The sequence below is a fragment of the Hyperolius riggenbachi genome, chromosome 1 (assembly GCF_040937935.1).
Source record: "Hyperolius riggenbachi isolate aHypRig1 chromosome 1, aHypRig1.pri, whole genome shotgun sequence".
Lineage (NCBI taxonomy): Eukaryota > Metazoa > Chordata > Amphibia > Anura > Hyperoliidae > Hyperolius > Hyperolius riggenbachi.
Window position 1 is genome coordinate 659,667,865 of NC_090646.1, and position 23,182 is coordinate 659,691,046.

A 23,182-nucleotide genomic window follows, 5' to 3' on the forward strand; every position below is an offset into this window, starting at 1 on the left:
TGCAGGTTAGCTTCACCTCGAAGCAGTTTTGCTTTAAAATAATATTTGCCGAGGCGCATGCGCGGCGCTAGAGAGGACGGATGCGATTCCTCGCTGCTCCGCTCTCAGACCAGCTGCCGCCGCTAAAACAAGCTATTTCTAGCCACCCAACAGCTGCCAAAAGCCTTAAGGTGGCCACACACACCATACAATTTTTTAAAATATCTGTTCAATTTAAGAATTGCAATCAATTTTTCTGACTGATTGTAACATTTCAAAAATATGACCAATGTACCACACACGTATGTTCAATTTTTCCTCAATTATGATAAAATGATTGGAAACTGACAAAATTGCTAGGGTATGTATATTAATAAATTGACAATCTAACACACACCATACAATCTTTACAAAGATTGAAGAAAAATATCTGGCATTCCGGATCTATTAAAATTGAAGAAAACGGGAAATCCGATCGGATTTTTCAGTCGAACGAAAAAAAAGCTTTCAATTTTTCAGGAGATCCGATCGTTTTTATCGAATTAACGTAAAATCGGATCATTTAATTGTATCGTGTGTGGCCACCTTAAGAGGGACATCGGAACATGTCCAGAACAAAAAAAGGCAAGCTAGGAAAAGAAGTGGCCTCTCTAAACCCTCCTACGCAGCTTCCAGCCGCCACGCCAGGCCGAGCCACCAGATCTAAAATGGCCGACAACACGATGCAGACATCCAGAAGCCCCTCTCCTGTGCCTGATGAAAACAGTTGCGACATCTTTGGAGAACAGGATGAGGAGGAACAGGATCCCATACCTTCTGCATCGCAAGAACACCTGATCGCGACCATACAGAAAGTCTTTAGGATCAAACTGAAAGCTGCGGTGAGAGACATCAAAATGTGGAGATTAGAGAGCTCGGAGGCCGGGTCGTCGACTGTAATAAGTAGTTTTGATATTTTAATCTCTGAGTAATCTAAATATGCGATGATTTGAATTCTCTGCATAGCGAGGGCCCTGCTGTGTTAAGAAGAATAATTATCTATATTGGATGTGACGCGATTGAGATATCAAAGCTATAGATAAATCATATATGTGATATTGATAAGACTGATTGAAAGAAACCTTCTATTATCTAGCATAGGGGAACCAGGCTTTAGTGGGAATTAACATAAGACTTGATTCACGATGTCTGTAAAGTGAACTTCCCCCTCACTTGGAATGTTCAGGCCAACCTTTCCCCATAAAGGTAATTATAGCATGTGGTTCTCATCATTGGGGGCAGGGTGTGCATTCCTCAAGCCATAGTAGAACAATGAAGCTGTTAGAATTCTGGATTTAACCAGTTTGACCATGCGCTTTGGGATAAAGGAACAGTTAACTGAAATAGCTAGATTCAGTAGTCGACCAATAGAGACTACAGCATTATTTAATTGGACCAATCACAGATAGCATCGTGTTATACTGTGGGTCCATCCCATTTTAGTTATACAGGGTACTGAGGCGGGAAGGGGGCACTTTTTTCCTTGTCCCTTCAGCTTTACACACTTACACACACTCACACATGCACACAGACACATCAACAGACATGCAGACATACAAGCCAATACAATAAGCTTTTTATTAATATACTTGCAGATTACTCAGCAATCAATTTGTTCATCTTTTGTAATCATTTATAATGTAACTAAGATTTGTACCTTTATTGATTTATTTTTGAATATTCATGGAAGATCAATAATGCTAAATAAACAACCACATCCTTTTAAATGATTTACTCTGGTCTCTGAAAGACTTTGTTCTTAAATTACAAATCCCATTTTTAACACCGACCTCGAAAAACAAACTGACGACATCACAGATACTCTTGCAGCCGACAAGGCACTCATAGATGAGCAAGCGGAGAAAATCGAAACACTTGAGCTAAGACTCGAGGATGCTGAGAACAGAAACAGAAGAGCCAATCTCCGCATTAGAGGGATGCCGGAGGACATTACTGACCTTAAACCCATGGCACTTAACCTGTTTACTGCCCTTCTGCCACAGATGGATCAATCCTCGTTCCGCATTGTCCGGATTCACAGGGCCCTGTACAAACCCCGCAACACAGATCTGCCACGTGACATCGTGCTGAAACTACATCATGAAAAAGTCAGAGACCTCTTGCTGGAAGCTGCCCGCAACCTCTCGAGTCTCCCGGACGTCCCTGACACGGTGCGGCTGTTTGCAGATCTGGCCCCCACTACGATACAGCGCAGACGGGCCTTACACCCCATCACCCTCTCCCTACAGAAAGCTGCGGTTAAGTATAGATAGGGACTCCCCTTCTCCCTAAACTTCACTCATAATGGCCGCACCCACACGTTTCGCACACTAGAGGAAGGGAAGAAGATCCTACAGGCAGCGTCCATACCAACTGAACCCGATGCCTCCAGCCCCTCTCTCCCAACGATCCCTACGCCCAGCGAGAATCTGGTCCTCAAGGAGAGCCCGAATGCGAGCTTCACAAGACTAAGCCTGATCGGGCCCTAAATGTTCCTGCTAACCCTTCTGACGCTATGTCCCCATGGGCCGGTGTCCATCTTCCTAACTGCGACCCACCTAGCATTTTGAGCCACAAGTGCTGAGGACATTAATAAGGATGCCAGGCTACGTGACTCTGAGGACATGTGAGTAATACTAATGGGCGGATGCTTGGGCTTAAGGTACTATCCCACCCCAAGTTTTCATTCTTAAAACTTCTGAACTAAGAGCTCACCTGTCCTAGCCCCTCGCTCACTTTATCCACTGACAACGAGCAGTAGCTTTAAATAACTCTCTCTCTACTGCAGGCTGCATAGAGAACACTCTGGGCATAGCTCTACGAAATCCACTCGTGCCTGACAAGCAGGAACTCCAAGAGAAGAGACCCAGCACCGTCTTCAAGTGTATTATAAGCTCTTTTATTTATTTAAGGCATCAAAAAGACAAAAAGGGCAAGTCTGTGCGACGTTTCGAGAGGCGACTCCTCTCTTTCTCAAGCTGACAAGCCCTCTGAATACATAAGACACAATCAGCCTTAAATAGTCCTTGCTCTAGACCCCGTCCCAGAGGAGCTCCACCTAAGGGTCCACGGCCTGTACAACCTCGACCCATTCATGATCCTTTAACAACTACAGAGGAAGAGCAATCAGAATCCGATTTTTTGCCCTCGGACAGTTCGGCCAATATCCCTCCAGACGGATTAGGAGAGGTGGGAGAAAATATCAGCTTGCCAAAAAGCACAAAGAAACGCGCCGAACCCTCGGGCTCTCCAATGACACTCAGAGAACGCAAGAATCCTTAGTCATTAATATCTCTTCATATGTCTTGGATGATATCCAGATTAGGGTACTCAATCGAGGTCTCTCATTCAGTATTACCAACGATGGGGACTCACTCCAATTGGAATATGATCTTTGGTCTTTTGCAAGGACTTTGAAGTTGAAATGTTTTTTTAGCAATCTTCCGAAACCTACTCAGGTTCCTTTACCAACCATGGGGCCCTTGAGACTTAAGGACACTCCATTACGAAATAAGAGCTCTTTCTGCCCCCCGTCCAACCAAGTGATTGATACATTCTTAGGGAATGTGCAACGGGACATTCAGGAGCTACAAAGATCTGGTTCTCAAGCAATGAAGAACCTCAATAAACACGAACAGGAAGCTCTTAAATGTCTTAAGGCCAATAAGGCCCTAACAATTAAGCCCGCAGATAAGGGGGGCTCTGTTGTCGTAATGGACACTATAAATTATCGTGCAGAGATTTTACGCCAGTTGGGGGATAGAAGTGTTTATAGAATTTTAGATCGAGACCCAATCTGGGATCTGAAAAAGTTGATTGATCATTTGTTAAAGAATGCTCTGGATAAAAACATCATAGACAGGGATCTAGCTACTTTCCTGGTTCAGGACAATCCTGTAACTCCTGTTATGTATGTCCTTCCAAAAGTACACAAACGATTGGTCGATCCACCTGGTCGGCCAATCGTTGCAGGTGTAAATTCATTATTTTCTCCAATTGCTAAATATTTAGATTGTATTCTTAGACCTATGGTAGTAGCTTTACCGTCTTACCTCAGGGACACTCAAGTGTTCCTGGAGGTGATTGATAAATTTGAAAATTTAGATGATGATGACTTATTGGTTACAATTGATGTAGAGTCACTCTACACCTCCATCCCTCATGATGGAGGTGTGGAGGCGGTATCTCATTATCTGCAAACCTGTTCAGATGTTTTTGATGATCAGAGACGTTTTCTTATCGATCTGTTGGAGGTGATTTTGAGGAGGAATTACTTCTTGTTTGAGGACACATTTTATGAACAATGTAGAGGTACAGCTATGGGGTCGAACGTGGCCCCGACTTATGCTAATTTATACATGGGTCTTTACGAAGATTCATTTGTGTATACGAATCAATTGTTTCTCCGCCACTCCAAGGGGTGGTGGAGATACATTGATGATTTTTTTTTATTTGGGCGGGGCCACGTTCGACCCTCGAATGCTTTATCAAAGATCTACATGCATGTTGTCCATACATTTCCCTAACGTATACTTGTAGCACCCATTCTGTATCATACTTGGATACGGTGGTCACGAAAGTTGGTGGAAAATTGACCACCGATATATTTAGGAAATCTACTGATAGAAATGCATTACTTCATTATAGAAGTTTCCATCCTTCCCATATTGCCAATAACATTCCAAAAAATCAATTTGAACGTGTTAATAGAATAGTGTCTGATGCTACATTGAGAGATACACGTCTGAAGGAAATGGCCAATAGATTTATTCAAAGAGATTATCCTCTAGATTTGTGCAATCCCTTTAGCCGATCCTCCTCAATTAAGAGATCACGCTCCAGACAGATCGATCGGATTCCTCTGGTCACTACTTTTTCAACCAATTCCAAACAAATTGAGAAAATTGTTAGGAAACATTGGCCTTTATTAAAACAAGGTTTTCCACAGGTTAGGGAATTTCAGGAATATCCACTTATGTCATATAGACGGGCTCCTACAGTTGGTGACACTTTGGTGAGGGCAGATATTGGCTCTCGAGCTGCCAATTTAACTACTACAAGAAAAGGGACCTTTCCCTGTTTGTCGTGTCATATGTGTAATTCCATTGTTAAAGGAGATACTTTTACACACCCTACTACAGGGAAACGTTTCTCAATTAATGGTTATTACACATGTGACTCTGCATATGTTGTATATCTTCTTCGCTGCCCTTGCGGATTGATTTATGTGGGGATGACCACACAGATATTCAAAATGCGCATCTCTGCGCATAAGTCAGCTATCCGCTCGGGCACATCTGAACAAGCGGTTGCTAGCTATTTTTCTGCCTGTCGCCATAATGTTAGCCAGTTGAGGGTCCAGGTGATTGACTCTGTCCCCCCACCACGCAGGGGGGGTGATAGGGTCAAATTATTATTGAGACGGGAGTTGTTTTGGATTAGGAAGCTGGATGCCCTTGGTCCAGGGGGTCTTAACCGGGAGTGCGAGTTGGGTCCATGTGTTTATAGATAGATGTCTTGTTGTTTATTGTTTGGTCTGGACGCCTGGAGTCTTCTTTTTGGGTTGGTTCTGTTTTCTTTTTTTCCCGATCCTTCCCGACCTGTGGCCACAATTGGTGGCCGCCGGTCGGGGGGGAGAGGAGCTTATAGCATAACTTATTATTTGTTTTGAAAAAAATGTATTTATTGACTATGTTGATTTGTTGGCTCTCCTGGACTGGCCGCCGCTGATATGTGGCCGCCAGTCCGGGCTGGCCTCCAAAGCATATATTTTTTGATTTTTTTGCCTGTTTCTTTCCCGAGTGGCCGCCAGGGATGGACGCCAGTCGGGACAGAATTGGTAATTTTGTTCTCGCTAGCCCAGACTGGCCGCCGCGATTAAGACGGACGCCAGTCTGGGAGGGTGAGATGTGGTTTATATTTTTATTGTGACGTTCGGTGTCTGGCCGCCGCTGTGGGTGGCCGCCAGACACCTAGCGTGAGTTTTGTCATTTTTTCCTTTTTATATATTTTTTTCAGATTTCTTTTATTATATATTATATATTGTTGACACTCATTCCTATTAGGGTTAGGAGCATGTACATTTTTCAATCGGTAAAGATCAATTTTATGCGTAACCGGTATAGGCGATTGGATTGAAACGTCTATGGTTTAGACGATTTTTTGCTTCCGGGTGTTTACGCGTACGTTTTTACGCATACGCATTAATTTTAACCATATGCGGATATCCAATGCGGATTTCCGCGTGGTCATAGTATTGGAATATGGTTTTTACGCGTACGTTTTTACGCATACGCATTGAACGCAACCACATGCGGATTTTCAATGCGGATTTCCGCATGACGGTTGAATGACGTTTTTTCCATTTAGAACATGCTCTACCCCCATTGGTCGGCCCTCTAGCGGCCATTTTAAAATGATTGGAGTGTATAAATAGATGTAGTTCCCCATCAGGTCCTCCACCAGATGGGAGGGCCTGCAAGCAGGAACTTAACCTAATTGGTTGATGACAGGGCATCCAGACCATTTTGATTGGCTCCCTAGTGGAGCAAGGACTATTTAAGGCTGATTGTGTCTTATGTATTCAGAGGGCTTGTCAGCTTGAGAAAGAGAGGAGTCGCCTCTCGAAACGTCGCACAGACTTGCCCTTTTTGTCTTTTTGATGCCTTAAATAAATAAAAGAGCTTATAATACACTTGAAGACGGTGCTGGGTCTCTTCTCTTGGAGTTCCTGCTTGCTGTTCCTGGAGACAGAGGGACAACGACCAATAGCACGTCGCATCTAGATGGTTGGGTGCTGCCTGTAACTACTTGTTCACCACGTGCCTGACAAGCATGGCTAGAAACCCATGGTTTGGCCCTGAACTTTGATCCAGTCAGGCATGTTTTGTTACTCATATCGCCATTATATGCCCCCAAACCCGCTTTATATGCTCGGCTCACTGTGTTACCTTTTCATGCAACAATTGTTACTTACATGCAACTTTATTGAAATTTGTTGTAATAGCCACTAGATGGCAATGTTGGTTCTTAAGTTTACATACCTGTCAATTTATCTGAAATATACTAGATGCGGCATAAGGTCTGAGAAACCAAGTGCTGCCTCACCTCTATGAACTGTGCTGTCAGCTGTATATTATTGCTGGCAACTCACTTCATACTCAAGGGAAAATGTTCCCCCCAAGATGTATACCATCTTATGCTGTTTTCATTTAAGCCACGTTGGCTATGTTTATTATTGACTTTGCTCCACTTTACCTTTAGTTACTGTTTGCATGACCTTATACTGGATGACATACAATCTAAAAAGTATCCGGGAGGAGACAGGGTAATCTTAAGGGCTATGACTTTACTGTTTTCTATATTAAGGCATCCCCAAAACACCTTTAACCAATGTCTATGATTAATATCATATCCCATAACACTAAGGGCCTTAATTCTCCACAAAAAAGACGAAAAGCGTTTATTGACTACCAAAAATGTTCCCCGGATATTATATGTCTCCAAGAGACGCACTTTACGAAACGAGCTACTCCAAAATATTATCACAAGAACTATCAAAGATTCTTTGTCTCCTCAGCGGATACAAAAAGCAGAGTTAGTACCTGCTAACGATGTTTTCAACAATCCTTCAGGGCAAAGGTGAGACGTAGCTCCTCCCAGGAACAGGAACAGACAGCACTTCCCCTATAAAAAAGTCACATGGTTAGTCCACCCTCAGTGCGTTTAGCCAAGTACCCAACAGGTGAACATTCCACTAACCCATAACCGTGCAACTATCAGACACAGACAATTAACACCCGGGTGGGATCGTTGCCCTGAAGGATTGTTGAAAACATCGTTAGCAGGTACTAACTCTGCTTTTTCCCCACAATCCTTCAGGGCAAAGGTGAGACGATTAACAAGTAATACAACCTCAGGGTGGGACCAATGCTTGGAGAACCTTTCTACCAACCGCCTGGTCGTGTGCAGACAATGCATCGATTCGGTAAGGACAGATGAACGTAGAAAAGCTTGACCACGTTGCTGCCTTACATATTTGCTCAGGCGAAGCCCCTGCATTATTAGCCCAAGAAGCTGCCCTAGCTCTAGAAAAGGGAGCTTTAAATGAGGCAGGAGCCTCACTTCCCATAACTCTGAAAGCTTCTATAATAGCTAACCTAATCCAATTAGCTATAGTAGATTTAGAAGCTCTCTGACCTACAGTTTTCCCTGAAATAAAACAGATAAGGAATCGGTCTTCCAGACATCTGCAGCTCTGTTTAAGTATTCCAGAACACATCTTCTAACATCTAATGAGTGAAAAATCCTCTCTTTTCCACAACTTGGATTCACAGAGGGTAGGCAAAATAATATCCTGCGACCTGTGAAACCTAGACCTAACTTTTGGACAAAAGTTTGGATCCGTCTGTAATACTAACCTATCCTGAAAATAAGGACTTTTCATAGACAAGGCCTGTAGCTCACTAACCCTTCTGGCTGTAGTGATGGCTACTAAAAATACCGTCTTTAATGTAAGAAATTTAAAAGAACTGTCCCCTAGCGGCTCAAAAGGACCTTTGGACAGCCCCTCTAATACTAACGATAAATCCCAAGGAGAAACGTATGGCTTGTAAACTGGCAGTTTCCTAGATAGAGCCTTCCGAAATCTCAGTATTGGAGAGGAAGACAAGGGGATACCTGAAAAAGCAGATAAGGTAGCAATCTGCACCTTAAGCGTACTCACAAATATTTTTATCCCAACCGTCCTGGAGAAACCAGGACTGCTGGGACTGACAAGCTATCAAACTTAGAGCCAGATAACCAAAGATGGAAAGTCTTCCAGTATTTCAGATAGATCCTCCTAGTAACTTCCTTACAGCTAGTAACAAATGTAGAGGCCGCCTTCTCAGATACTCCCAACTTTTTGAGTAAGGCTAATTTAAGATCCAGACTAACAGATTCAATTTTCCTGGATGCGGATGCCACAGGTTCCCTTGTAGCAGTAGATCCGGCCTGCAAGGAAGTCTCCAAGGGTCTTCTGATGCTAACCTGAGAGCTGAAAACCAGCTCCTTCTCGGGTCACCAAGGTGCTATCAAAATCATCCAATTTTGACAACCTCTCCATTTGCTGATGACCGCGGGAATCAAATTGAGAGGAGGAAATGCATACAGAAGTGGAAAGTTCTACTCTTGAATGAATGCATTCACCCCCCTGCTTTGATCTCTTGGATTGAGAGAGAAACAAGTCTGAATCTGGGTATTGTCTTCTGTTGCAAACAGATCGATTGACGGTGTTCCCCATCGTTTTATGATGTCTGCGAAAAAACACCTCCTTGTTTAGAGACCATTCTGATGACAGAATCCTGCTTCTGTTCAGTTTGTCTGCATGTATATTGAGTGTTCCCTTGAGATGAACAGCTCTCAAGGATGACACATTCTTTTCTGCCCAAGACAAGATGTCCTCCGCTTCCTCCTGCAACAACAGGAATCGCGTGCCTCTGTTTGTTGATAAACGCTACTGCCGTAACGTTGTTCGACTGGATCAGAACATTGGACTGCAACAGTATCGATTGCACCTGAAATAAAGCCAGCCTTACTACTGTTAATTCCTTTCAATTGGATAACCTTTGAGACTGATTTTGTCCATTTCCCCTGAAAGGCTCTGTGAGCTATATGAGCTCCTCAGCCCCAGGCGCTTGCATCCGTAGTTATTACGTTGTCTACAGGCCCCTTCCAAGGCCTGCCCTTCATAAGGTAGGATTCCTCCAACCACCGTTGCAGAGACACACAGTTTGAGGGATTTTGACTTTGAAATCTAATGTTTGTGGACGACCGTCCCAATTTTCTAGGAGGAACCTCTGTATCTTCCTGATATGCGCTAATGCCCAGGGAACTGCCACCATCGTGGATGACATTAACCCAAACACCGACAAAATCGTTCTTAGGGAAACTTTGTCTTCCCCTTGTAATGATTTCACTGCCAAACTTATCTTCAGAATCTTCTTGGGAGGAAGGAAAATCATCTGTTTTACTGAATCCACTAGCATGCCAAGAAACTGAGTTCTCTGACTTGGAATTAGAGAGGACTTCTCCAGGTTGATGATCCAACCTAGGGATCGGAGATGTTCCGATACCAGATTCAAATGGATTTTCAGCTGTTTTGCTGAACTTCCTAGAATAAGCAAGTCGTCTAAATACGGAATGATTAAAATCGATTGTTCCCTTAACGGAATTAATGCTTCTCCCAGAATTTTTGTGAACATTCTTGGGGCAGAAGTGATCCCAAACAGGAGGCAAACAAACTGGTAGTGTTCTACCATCCCATTTATTCTCACTGCAAAACTTAAGAATTTTTGTGATTTTTGGTGAATCAGCATATGCCAATATGCATCTCTTAGATCCAGAGATGCCATAAAGGCCTCTGGAAACAATAACTCCCTTACTGATTCCATCCGAAAATTTTTCATAAACCGACTCAGGTTTGTTAGGTGCAGAATCAGGCACAGGATGAATTCCATTACCTTGTACAGCTCCACGGAATATGTTGGCGCTTTAAAAATCAATAATAATAATAATAATAATAATAATTCTTCTGTCTTAGCATGTTCTGCAATATGCTCAAAATCTCTGGAACCAGAGTGGGATCTCTTAGGGCCTTTGAGATCACAAATCTTGATGGTGGAGGAAGGGCAAACTATTTGGAAACCAAACATTATTGTCTGGCGAATAAATGGATTTTTTGACACTTTTGCCCACCTAAGAGAAAGTATCTTAGCCTTCCCCCCACCGCCTGACACGAGTCATTGGGATTCTGACTGGGACTCTAGAGCTTTAGACTTAAAGCCCCCTTTCCTGGACTTGTCAAAAGTCCACCTCCTGCCTTTACTTTGATCCTTAGAGGCATCCTTTTGATCACTCCTTGGCTTACGAAAAATATTGCTACCACAGTCTTCTGTTTCTTAAGCAAAACTTTATTTTTATTCAATGTTTTTTCCAAAGCTGAATCCAGTTCTGGACCAAACAACAATTCACCTGAAAAAAGGGACACCACACAGCCTGTTTTTGGATGAGATATTACCATCCCATATTTTAAGCCACAAGGCTCTAATAGAAACAGAGCAATGGACCTGGCAGTAAACCTAATTGCTTCAGCAGAAGCATTTGATAAATATGCAGCAGTTTAAATGAAAATAGCAATAGAATTAAACAATTGCAAAACAGGTGCACCAGCCAGTATGTTAGCTTTGAGCTGATTAATCCACAGCTCCAAAGTTGTGGCCACACATGTAGAGGTAAAAGCCGGCCTAAACATAGCCGCACTAGCCTCCCAAGACCTTTTCAAATAAACATCCACCTTTTAATTAAGTGGATCCTTCAACTTTGTATAATTGATTATGAATAAACAAAACAGCTACCACATCCTCAATACAGAATTTAAACTTTGAAACAGATTCAGATTCTATTTCTCTAGTGTCTGAAACTATCAACTTCAGTCACAGATACTCCAGATACAGCAACCTGAGAAGTGGATGGATTAGCATTCAATAATGAGGACTTAATTGATTCCAATGAAGCATTAATCACCTCTCTAAAGGATTCAATGTATCCTGAACAGAGTGACCCGGCTCCTCCCCTACAACCCTCTGTATGCACAACTGACAGTCTTTGCATAGGGCAACATAAAATTGCACAAAGGCCATGTTTTATCATTAGGAGGATGCCTGTGCTTATCTGCAGCAGCAGCAGCAGATTTAGCAGAAGCCTTAGTATTGGCATAAACAACAACACAACAAGGCATGTAACTCTGCTCACACATATAGCACAATCAGCCCAGAAAGAGAAACCATTATCTCACCTTTTGGGCGGCCTGGTTGCTCTCAATCCTCTCAGCGTCTGACATGCTTCCAGCTGACACATCCAGCGCAGGACAAACTCTCTCTGAGCAACAGTGCTACAGGCCCGCGCAGCTTCCCCTTGAAACATACCTGGCCTGCCGCGAATGGATGAGTGGCGGCCCGGAAGCTGCAGAGAGAGTAATGAGCCGGCACTACAAATTGTTACTTTCGGCATACCCGCCGGAAAGTACGCATCCGGACGCGGCCAAGCGTCCTAATGGCCGCAATGCGCTCCACGCTGCACATGGCCGCCGGCTTACCTCCGTCCTGCTCACTCCGCCGCAAGGCCGCCAAGAGGAACCCACGCCTTCCACTCTTGCTCTCCCTGGAAGCGGGAGAGAAAGGTAGGCAAACCCCAGGAAAGCTCCAGCCTGGGGCGCATGGCCAGACTGCCTCAGTACCACAGTCTCAGCCACCCAGAGAGATCCACCTGCAGCCCAGCACACAGGCTTCACCCAGAGGGGAGATGCCGACCTGCCTGGACGCAGGAACAAACAGCACTGAGGGTGGACTAACCATGTGACTTTTTTATAGGGGAAGTGCTGTCTGTTCCTGTTCCTGGGAGGAGCTACGTCTCACCTTTGCCCTGAAGGATTGTGGGGAAAACATAGAGGGGTAATAACCTTATTGCATAACTCTCTCCCATTTGTATTAGATAAATGTGTAACAGACCCGGAGGGATGCTACGTAGCTCTTTTTGGCTCGATACAATCTCGACAACTATGCATAATTAACCTATATGCTCCCCCAGACTCCCCACTATCACCACTAAAAGAAATCCTAAAAATTTTAGAAGAGCACTCAAACATTTCTATTATCTGGGCAGGGGACTTCAACATTGCCCCAAATTCATCATTGGACAGATCACACTCCACCCCATCTTCCAGACAAAAACAACAGTCTACCTCACTAGCCAAACTCCTGGCCACAGCGCATCTTATAGATACATGGAGGGAGTTCAATCCCCTCGCTCGTGGTTACACATTTTACTCGACCTCCCTCCAAACCTATTCTAGGATAGACAGGATTCTCCTATCAGCCCCATTAATACCTAATTTGGCTTTCTCGAGACACATCATTAGTGCATGGTCGGACCACGACATAGTCTGGACAGCTTGTTCATCTCTTACCACTCAGTTAACTCGCCCACCATAGAGACTGAACGAAAGTTTGCTCGCGGATGGTGAAATAGTACTCGAACTAGAAGAGCACCTCACAGAATACTTTAGACTAAACGATACTACTAATATTAGACCAGACATGCTATGGCTAGCCCACAAACCTACAATTAGAGGACAATTAATAAAATTAGCGTCGCAAAGGAAAAAATGTATTACAGCAAAACAACACACACTGGAACATAAACTAGCCCAGCTTCAGCTAGCTCACGCCTACCGACCCTCAAGGTACCTACAGAAACAAATAGAAACCACCCAGTCACAGATTGATATTATCCTTTCAAATCGCACTGAAAAAGCAATACGCTGGACAAGATCGAAAGTCTATGCCCAATATAACAAACCCAGCACATGGTTAGCCAGAAAGCTGTCTCAAACCCAATCCCTTAATAAAGTACACCAGATCAGAACTAAGTCAGGGGCAGTCACCTCAGACCCACTAAAAATACATAAAGAATTTGCAGAATACTACCAATCTCTATATACTGCCAAGACTAATAATGATCCATCTTCCCACCCGTCTGAGTTCTTACAGGACCTAAGAACCCCCTATCTTCGCCCTGAAAAAGCCCTAGCTTTAAATCTCCCAGTATCAGAACTCGAAGTTCAGCAGGCAATAAAGCATCTCAAGCAAGGTAAGGCCCTTGGGCCAGATGGCTTCTCAGTATTTTCTTGAACTTTTTATAGTAAATGGCTAACACCTTATCTCATTAGACTATTTAATGCTATCTTAGACGGCAGGACTCTTGCTCCTGAGTTTCTGCAATCCAACATTGTAGTAATCCCTAAACCAAAAACGCGACCCTCTAGACATTAAAAACTACAGGCCCATCTCACTGCTTAACCTCGACTACAAACTATTTACATCAATACTGGTATCAAGGGTGAATAAGGTCCTGGGACCACTAATACATAGAGATCAGGTGGGGTTCATCCCGCAACGCCAGGCCTCTGACAACGTCAGAAAGGTTGTGGGCCTTCTCCATGTCGCTGCTTCTAGAATACTCCCCTTAGCCCTGGTCTCACTCGACATGGAGAAGGCCTTTGACGCAATCGACTGGCCATACATGTTACAAGCCCTCCAAAAAGTCAGGATTGGGGGCCCTTCCTAAAAGCTATACAGACTCTATACTCCACCCCCACAGCTTACCTAAAATTACCTACTAACAACCCAGGTGCCATTAATATTCAAAGAGGAACACGCCAAGGATGTCCGCTCTCTCCAGCTCTCTTCGCCCTGACAATAGAACCTTTAGCAGCTAAAATACGTGCTTCACCAGATATTCAGGGTGTGATAATAGCAGCAACTAACTACAAAGCTAATTTATTCGCGGACGATCTACTCCTTACCCTCACCTCTCCACACACGTCCCTGCCTAATTTATTAGATCTAATGAAAACATTTGGCAATGTCTCGGGTCTCTCCCTTAATATCAACAAATCCGAAGTCCTTTTCACTAACTTATCCAAAGCACAGGCCACAGCCATAACATCTTCACTAGGCCTTTCAATTCAAAGTAAGTACATTACATACCTAGGGGTTAAAATCTCTGCTAATCCCAAAGATCTATATGCACTCAATTATAAACCTATGCTGGCCTCTCTGAAACAAGACTTACTAAAATGGAATTCGCCCTCACTGTCCTGGACGGGCAGAATACAAGCGGTCAGAATGACTCTCCTCCCGCGCCTGCTATACCTGTTCAGAACATTACCCGTTCTAGTAACTAAATCCTCACCCAATGATCTACAGCTCTCTATTTTTAAGTTCATAACTAACAATAAAAGAGCTCGGATAAATACAAAAATAATGTGCATGAGCAGGAGCAGGGGCGGTATGGGAGTTCCGGACTTATTTAGTTACTACAGAGCTTCCCAAATAGCCCAAATGGCCCAAATACATGCTAAGTTTAGCCCCCCTCTATGGGCTGAGATTGAGGACGCCTTGATACATCCTGCCACTTTCTCGGCCTTACAATGGTCAACTCAGATATCCCCATCTAAATACCAAAAACAGTCTCCGCTGACAGCACACTCTTTAACAATTTGGAATAGACTTAAAATACAAGGACTACAATCAGCTATTCCCCTCCAAACTCCCTTATTCGGTAATCCCAATTTCCCTCCGGGTCTTGAACAAAACTCATTTAGATGGTGGAAAGAGAGAGGATTTCTTACTCTTAAAAACGCTACCCTTCTGGAATCAATTTAGGGAAGCCACTTCTTTCCCACCTTCTGAATACTTTCATGCTGCACAAATCTACCACTTTATACGATTGTTTCCGGCTAAAAATGTCACGCTTCCGACCAGGACCACATATGAAGCCTGGTGCGACCTGCACCCCCTCGAAGGGGGCCTCATATCCTACATATACTCATTATTATCACAACCACTAGAATTTACGAAATCCAGGGCAATGATACAATGGGAAAGAGACCTGGGCCTCACCCTACCCCTTAAGCGTTGGTCCAAATGCTGTTTAACCCTAACCAAAGGCAGTAGTTTCTATTCCCATATAGAAACCAACTACAAGATACTACATAGAACATATGTTACCCCTATTAAAATGCATGCTATATCAGCAGATAATTCCCATTTATGCTTCAGAGGCTGCGGCTCTCCCGGAGCCATTGACCACATATGGTGGTTCTGCCCGGTTGCAAAAAGATACTGGGACCAGGTTACTTCAGCTCTAAGCACGGCCCTTGGGAAGTCGCTCACACCAGATCCTTTACTCCTACTCCTAGGGGACAAGCCTCAAGGATGGAAATATCCTCATCATAGGCTCCCCCAGCACATAGCTAAAGCAGCTAGAATCCATATAGCACGTCAATGGCGACAACCAACACTATCAATGGACCTCACTGATAATATTATTAAAGATATATTAATATCTGAGCGAACCTTATCAATAATTAATGACACTACAGACTCTTTCACTAGAACCTGGCAACCTTGGCTCTCTTGTTCGCATACTCTGGGACTACGTTCGTGTGCCATTACCTTTTGAGAAGAAAAAAAAATAATAATAATACCTCTAGCCCCAATGATGGCCCTGTAAGTCAACCTGGAATGTACCAACGAATTAATTAACTGTATGTCACCAACCATTACTATTTATATGTTATTTACGCTATTCTTGTTTTGAGTAGACTGTTAACTGTATTCGCATGATAAATGTCACAAAATTCGCCCTTTGCTAAGGGCTACACTTAAGCGATCTTGTAAACCTCAAATTCTTAATAAAATACTTTTGAAACTAAAATAATATTTGCCAACTTATACTAAATATAGGTGACACGGACATTGCCTTTTAAAATAAATAAATAAATAATATAGATGCCCAGCAAAGCCGACTTACGTGTGTCCGACCGAGGCGGAGGCCAGAGCGATGTAACAGCCAATGGGGACGCTGGCCTTCACGGCTTTCATGACTGGATGCAGCACGTTGGCCTCTGTCAGGTCCGGGACGGCGTCGCACAGCTGCTCAGGGCGATCGTTTCTGTGCAGCTTCAGCCTCAATACCAAATCCCAAGCCCACTGATTAAAGGAGGCCTCCGGGGTCTGTCCTGTGCGGACGATGCTGGCCAGGTAAGATACCTACAGGAATTCCACAATGACATCATCAACCTGGCTGTCACAAAGTGTACCTGTTGTACAGTAGGCAACAGGCAGGACCACAGAGGTGGGAGTGTTTTGTCATTTTCAAACTATAACGGTTTTAAATCTTATTTCAGAATCTTAAAGCAGCAGGGACAGCCATACTATCTCAGGAAAAAAACAAATCATATAAGTAGACAAATACTTGTTCTACTTACATAACACATGTATTGTACTGTCCACATTTTGTTTTTAGTGAATTTTATATAGTAAATAAAAAGAAAACGATTCCTGGCATTTTCCATTTTTTTTACTTCTGACTGATGTCATTTCCTCCCTTACTCTTTTTTTTCTCTTACAATCTACAGTCATATCTAGCTTGCTTTGTAAACACACGTGGGCACAGCATAAATCAGATTTCAGCTGCTTCTCTATTCTCGAGTCACACTAAAATGCCCTCAGCCAATCAGTGAGGAGCAGGACTGTGGGAGGGGCGATAATGAGCTTCCTTCTCCCTGGCAATGTACCAAATAGAGCAAGGCTGACTGAAAGAAGATTAGAAGAGAAACATTTATGATTATATTGGAATGCTTGCAATGCAGGGACAGGTTGCAGACTGCATAATAAACACAGAGCAGTAGGTAATTGGAATTGGATTTTATAGCTGACAATCCCACTTTAAAGCAATATTGAAGTGATGCTGAATAAAAAAAAAAAAAAAAAAAAAAAAAAAAATACTTGCCTATGTAGAGGGAAAGCTCTGAGTCCCGTGGAGCCTTCCAGGTCCTCCCTCAATGCCCTCTGTCCACCGTTCCGCCCCTACAGAAGTTATTCAACCAACTAGTGGAGTTCTCATGAAGACTTAGGAAGTACAGTGTTCTCCCCAGAACAGGGCTGGTTCAAGTAACAATTGGGCCCTAGGGCAAAATTAGCCTGGGGCCCCCCCAACAGACACCCCCCGACCAAAAAGCATCATTAGAGGCCCTTTGTTGCAGCCAAATTTCCCTCCTGGGCCTCTGAGCTGGCTACTGACCCTCCCCCAATCACCTCCCAACTTAACAGACTCTGCAGAGTCCCTAGGGAGCAACAGTTAAGATGGGGGAGGGACAAGTTGGGGGGCCCCTACAGGCTCTGGGGCAATTGCCTATTTTTTCCTATGGTAGCTCCGGCCCTGCCCCAGAATTTTTTCCAGCTGGGTGGCATGAAAAAGTAGCCAGGTGGGGCGAGATGAGAGAATGCAGGGGCGGTGCTTCTGTGTGCAATTCTGCGTACAGCTTAGGAGGAGGTGAGCCGATGACAGCCGGGTGCTCACCAAAACTAGACGGGTGGAGCACCCGACTAAAAGAGCCTGGGGAGAACACTGTAGTACTGGCATTGCGCCAGTCTTTGGAAGCGCTCAGGGATAAGAGTACTGCTGAAACCTATCAAGGGGTCCCTTTCAACGGTGGAACAAGGGGACATATGAATGTTTTCCTTTCTGCTACAATGAAGAATGGTCGGGGCAGCTCCATGTCTTGGTATCAGCAACACACACACTGTGTCAGAGGAACTCACCTGTTTTATACTCTCGGAGATGATGCCGGTGTAGGGTTTGTCAGAGATGTATTTCTGATACGCTTCCAGGACCATCAGGGACACCTCTATATGTACAGCGTGATCCAGATGCAGCGTATTCTGTGTACGACACAATCACACCCCATATAACCATCCCTTCTACAAGGGGCTCTTTCCTCACATGTCATCCAAGCATTTCATTTGTGAAATTATGTAACGATTAGCTGAAGGATTTTATTTTTAACCTCCCTGGCGGCAGGGCTGTGGAGTCGGTACAAAAATCATGCGACTCCTCAGTTTATAAAACCTCCCACTCCAGGTACCCAAAATTGCTCCGACTCCTTAGTCCAATTTTTACAAAGGCTATGGATTTGGTTCAAAAATCATCGGACTCTCTCACCTCCGACTCCAGGTACCCAAAATTACTCCGACTCCTTAACGCCGACTCCACAGCCCTGTCTGGCGGTATGATTACTTCTGGACTTAAAGGGACACTTAAGTCAAAAAAAAAAAATGAGTTTTACTCACCTGGGGCTTCCAATAGCCCCCTGCAGCTGTCCGGTGCCCTCGCCGTCTCCCTCCGATCCTCCTGGCCCCGCCGGCAGCCACTTCCTGTTTTGGTGACAGGAGCTGACAGGCTGGGGACGCGAGTGATTCTTCGCATTCCTGGCCACAATAGCGCCATCTATGCTACTATAGCATATATCATATACCATATAGCAGCATAGAGGGTGCTAATGTGTCTGGGAACGCGAAGAATCACTCGCGTCCCCAGCCTGTCAGCTCCTGTCACCAAAACAGGAAGTGGCTGCTGGCGGGGCCAGGAGGATCGGAGGGAGACAGCGAGGGCACCGGCCAGCTGCAGGGGGCTATTGGAAGCCCCAGGTGAGTAAAACTCATTTTTTTTTGTTTGACTTAAGTGTCCCTTTAAGAGTCTAAAAGTGGTGCAATTTTTTTCTCATGCTTTTAGACTATGAAAGCAGGGGGGAAAAAAAGCACACCGCAGAGAAATCTGTGGCAGCCCAGCACATGGACTCACCTCCCCTGGATCCAGCGCTGCAGTTCTCCCCCATCCACCAGGTGGCACTGTACCACTACATTGAGATCCTTGGCTGGCGTCATGGTGACAGATGGCAATCTCACCATAAGGATCCAGAGCCTCCGAGGATCTGAAGAAGAATGGCTGCCAGCGTCTGGATCCCAGGGAGGCGAGTTACAAAGCCTGGTACTGCATTCATCTCCAGGTGGGTTACAGCTCTGAGCTGCGGCCTGGCCATTCCAAAAGCGCTAGACTAATGAAAGTCAATGGAGGTTATTCTACAGGCACAAACCCGATTTATTCAAATCACAACGGTAGGGCGTAAAGCATTTTTGGAGCATTTGCGCTTCAACACAAAGCACAAAAGCAATTTTGCAGCGATTTTACTATCCAGAACCCCCCCCCCCCCCCCCCCCCCAACAAAAAAGGAAAAATGTGTGAATTGCAATAGCTGTACAGTCACTAGCATTAAAATAAAAAATTGATTCAAGGGCGTTTGAAATGGCTCAGAAAAACGCTGCAAAAATTGTTGACTAAAGCCCTTCAGCTATTGCAATTTGCAATTTTGCCTAAAAGCAATGAGATGGATTGGCATATTTCTACAAGACCTGCAGGCAGAAGCCGTAAGCACATCTTGTAGGCCTGAAAGCCCACCTAAAATAATCTAAATTAATCTAAAGCCAAGTACAGACCAAGGAAAGACTAAGTTTCCTGATTGTTTCAGATGACAGTCTTAATCAATCAGCATGCAGATATGCTGTTCTATGAAGAGAGGAGGGGACAGGACGAGTCTCCCAGCAGCCCAGAGCAGGGACAACCCGCCGAGTGGGATCTAACCTAGCAGATTGCTGAAAGGGGGGCCCATGATGTCAGTGGACACCTCTACTCACGCTAGATGTTCACCTGAAACAATCATGAATGATCACTTGTAATCTACTTTATGTACACAGCTTTAGATTACTCTAGTTTTCAGTACATAACATACCGAGTCTCCGGTGCCCCAGTTGAGTCCCTCTAGGATGACGCACGCCAGCTTGTTCTCCACCTCAGAGAGGTTGTGGTTGATGAGCCAATCCCTGATGACGCCGATCTCGGCAGCAGTCGGCTTCCAGCGGTGTAACGGCAATTCTTTAAATAAGTACAAGGAAACCTAGGTGAGAAGAAACAAAAGCAGGATCCCTGATTACAACTCCTTAAAGCAAACCTGAACTCTAGCACAGCGCACAATGAAAAGTCTGTATTCCACACAGAGTTGCTGAAGAAATTCACTGCTCTGTGTTGCTGTGCTTGTTTAGCCAGATCAATGTGACTATTTTGTTCTTCTAAAATATATGCAATTTAAATAAGTAAATTATATTCAGTAAATTCAGTATCTTTAGAAGGATACATTTTTGTGCAAAAAGAAAAAACAAAAATTAATATGAAAGGCAATCTCACCATTCCCACTTTATCGATGGTCTCGCGGACACGGTCCATAATGACGGATATTATGCTGCTGTGCACGGCGGTAATGGAGGCTAGAAGCTCCCGCCCCACTTTAGAATAGGCCTCTCTGGTAGCCAGACTCACGTAGGACACCTGGGAAGATTTAGTTAAGAATGCTGCAAAGTTTGCCGAAAGACTTACTGCAACCATGACAATAGCAGTGCGTCCGTGTACAGAACATCTCAGCATACCCATCTTCCTGCTCAGCTAACTGCTGCCTCTTCCACACCTTTGAGAAGTCCACTACTCTGTGCTATCTCTGCAGTAAAGTCCCTTTCCCATGAAAAACTGACAGGTCACCACTGCCTGCCAGCTGTGCTCGCTAGTGCTTGGTACTGGCGCTAGACAGCCCCCCAACCCCATTGGAGTCAGATCGGAGAGCGGCCAAAGCCGTGCTCAGACTTGACATGTCACCTTCCTCTGCCGATCTCTAACACCACCGCGTGTCAGTGATAGACAGCCCCCCCATGGAGTCAGATCTGAGAGCAGCCAGAGCCCGAGTGCCCAAACTGCAATCTAAAACTCACTCTTTTATCACAAAGTGCTAACACGACAATTTATACTGAATTCTTACGTTTTAGTTTTGAAAAATAGAACATACAAGGACACCCTACATTCGAAATTCAGCAATCACCCCACACATGCATAGCAGCAATTGCCCACACAAATAAAATGCAGCAGCTACCCCACAAATCGTAGCGGCATATTACATCCACATTTGAATTGCATCAATCACCTCACATATGAAATGCAGCAATTACCCCACAAATGAAATTCAGTAATTAGCCTCTTGCTGGTGGGTGAGCAAATACCTCGTGGAATATGCACATCACCTCTCTGCAAACTGTGCTTTAAAGTAGTGGTGGTTGGTGGCGCACGTGTCCAAAAGGAAGACTCAAAATGCCATCTCTGGCACACGTGCCATAGGTTCGCTTGATAAGGGTTAGCTTAGTTAAAGCTTAACCCCCTTGGCGGTATGATTATGTCCGGATTTTAGGGCCTGAAAGTGGTGCAATTTTTTTGCACCCTTTCAGACCCTAAAGGCCCATTCACACTTGCAAAACGTTAGCGCTTTTGCTAGCGTTTTGCTATGGCAATTTTTGTCGATTAACATGAAAAAAATTGTCATGAACACTTGCCGATTTTTTTGCGATCACCATTAACCTTTGGCTTCTACAGCACTAAACGCGATCGCCGGAAAATCGCCTAAAAATGGTGCAGGATACAAATTTGCGTTTGGCGATTTGCGTTAATCGCCGACGATTAACGCAAATCGCCCAAGTGAGAACGGGCCCATAGGGTATTATTGCACTAGCGCTTTAAAAAGCGCATTTATTGCACTAGCGCTTTTAAAAGCGCTTTAAAAAGCGCTAGCGCTTGAGCGTTTTGCCGAAATCACCAGGAAACGCTCAAGTGTGAATGGGGCCAAAAACCTGGAAAAAATCGTGTTGCCAGGAAGATCTGCAGCAGTTCTGCAATCACTCATCTCCCTGGGCTCCAGCGCTGCAGTTATGCCTCCATCCTCCGGGTGGCGCTGCAACCAGGAGGAAGCAGAGCCTCAGAGGAGAGGAAGAAGAATGGCGGCTGACGTCGGGATCCCCTGGGAGGTATATAAAACCGCCTGCTGCGCGCTATACTATGCACACAGCCTCCGGCGGCTACCCCGAGCAGAGGTCGGGAATACTGCTCTTAGCTGCGGTTTTCCGCCCCGACCCTAGCTCGGGATTACCGCCAAGGAGGTTAAACAGCTACAAAATAGCAATAGGGAAACAGCCAATAATAAGGCTGAAAACACATCAAAATGAAAACTGTAGAGATACAATTGTTTTGGAGAAACAATTCTGTAGGTAGCTTGAGAGTTCCTTTCAGGGGCGTAGCAATAGGCCCTGCAGCGCCTGCGCCCGCGGGGGGGCCCGGCCCCCCCCTGGGGCTCGCTCGGGGTCGCTTTTTGGGGGCTGGAGGGGTGGCAGCATGAGGGGAAAGCCTTGCCCACAGTCGGCGGGGAGAGGGGAAGTTCCCCCCTCTCCCTCACCTCGGGGCTCTCCCCTCTGCGCCCCCCTCCAGCTAGTGAATGTGTGCGGGCAGCGGGCAGCAGCGGCGGCGGGATACATACCTTCTTCCTTGCGTTCCATCGCCGCCTTCTCGCTCTAGCGGCTGACGTCACTTCCGGAAGCGGAAGTGACGTCAGCCGCTAGAGCGAGAAGGCGGCGATGGAACGCAAGGAAGAAGGTATGTATCCCGCCGCCGCTGACGTCACTGCAGGGGGATTTTCAGGTGTCTGCTGCCCATATTACGATTTTCTGGTCACTGCTACCCACATTGTGATTTTCAGGTGTCTGCTGCCCACATTGCGATTTTCAGGTGTCTGCTGCCCACATTGCGATTTTCAGGTGTCTGCTGCCCACATTGCGATTTTCAGGTGTCTGCTGCC

At 44.9% G+C, this 23,182-nt stretch overlaps 1 protein-coding gene across 1 annotated transcript in view; it reads right to left on the reverse strand.

Annotated features, from left to right (window-relative positions):
- The window catches only part of EPG5 (ectopic P-granules 5 autophagy tethering factor), a 160,672-nt gene that overhangs the window by 87,760 nt on the left and 49,730 nt on the right, over positions 1 to 23,182 (reverse strand). Inside the window, exons 13-16 of the mRNA XM_068252178.1 lie at positions 20,704 to 20,844; positions 20,252 to 20,416; positions 18,228 to 18,347; positions 16,435 to 16,673 (exon numbers count right to left, since the gene is read on the reverse strand). Of these exons, the coding sequence (XP_068108279.1) occupies positions 16,435 to 16,673; positions 18,228 to 18,347; positions 20,252 to 20,416; positions 20,704 to 20,844 (665 nt within the window). The remainder of the gene's footprint in view (positions 1 to 16,434; positions 16,674 to 18,227; positions 18,348 to 20,251; positions 20,417 to 20,703; positions 20,845 to 23,182) is intronic.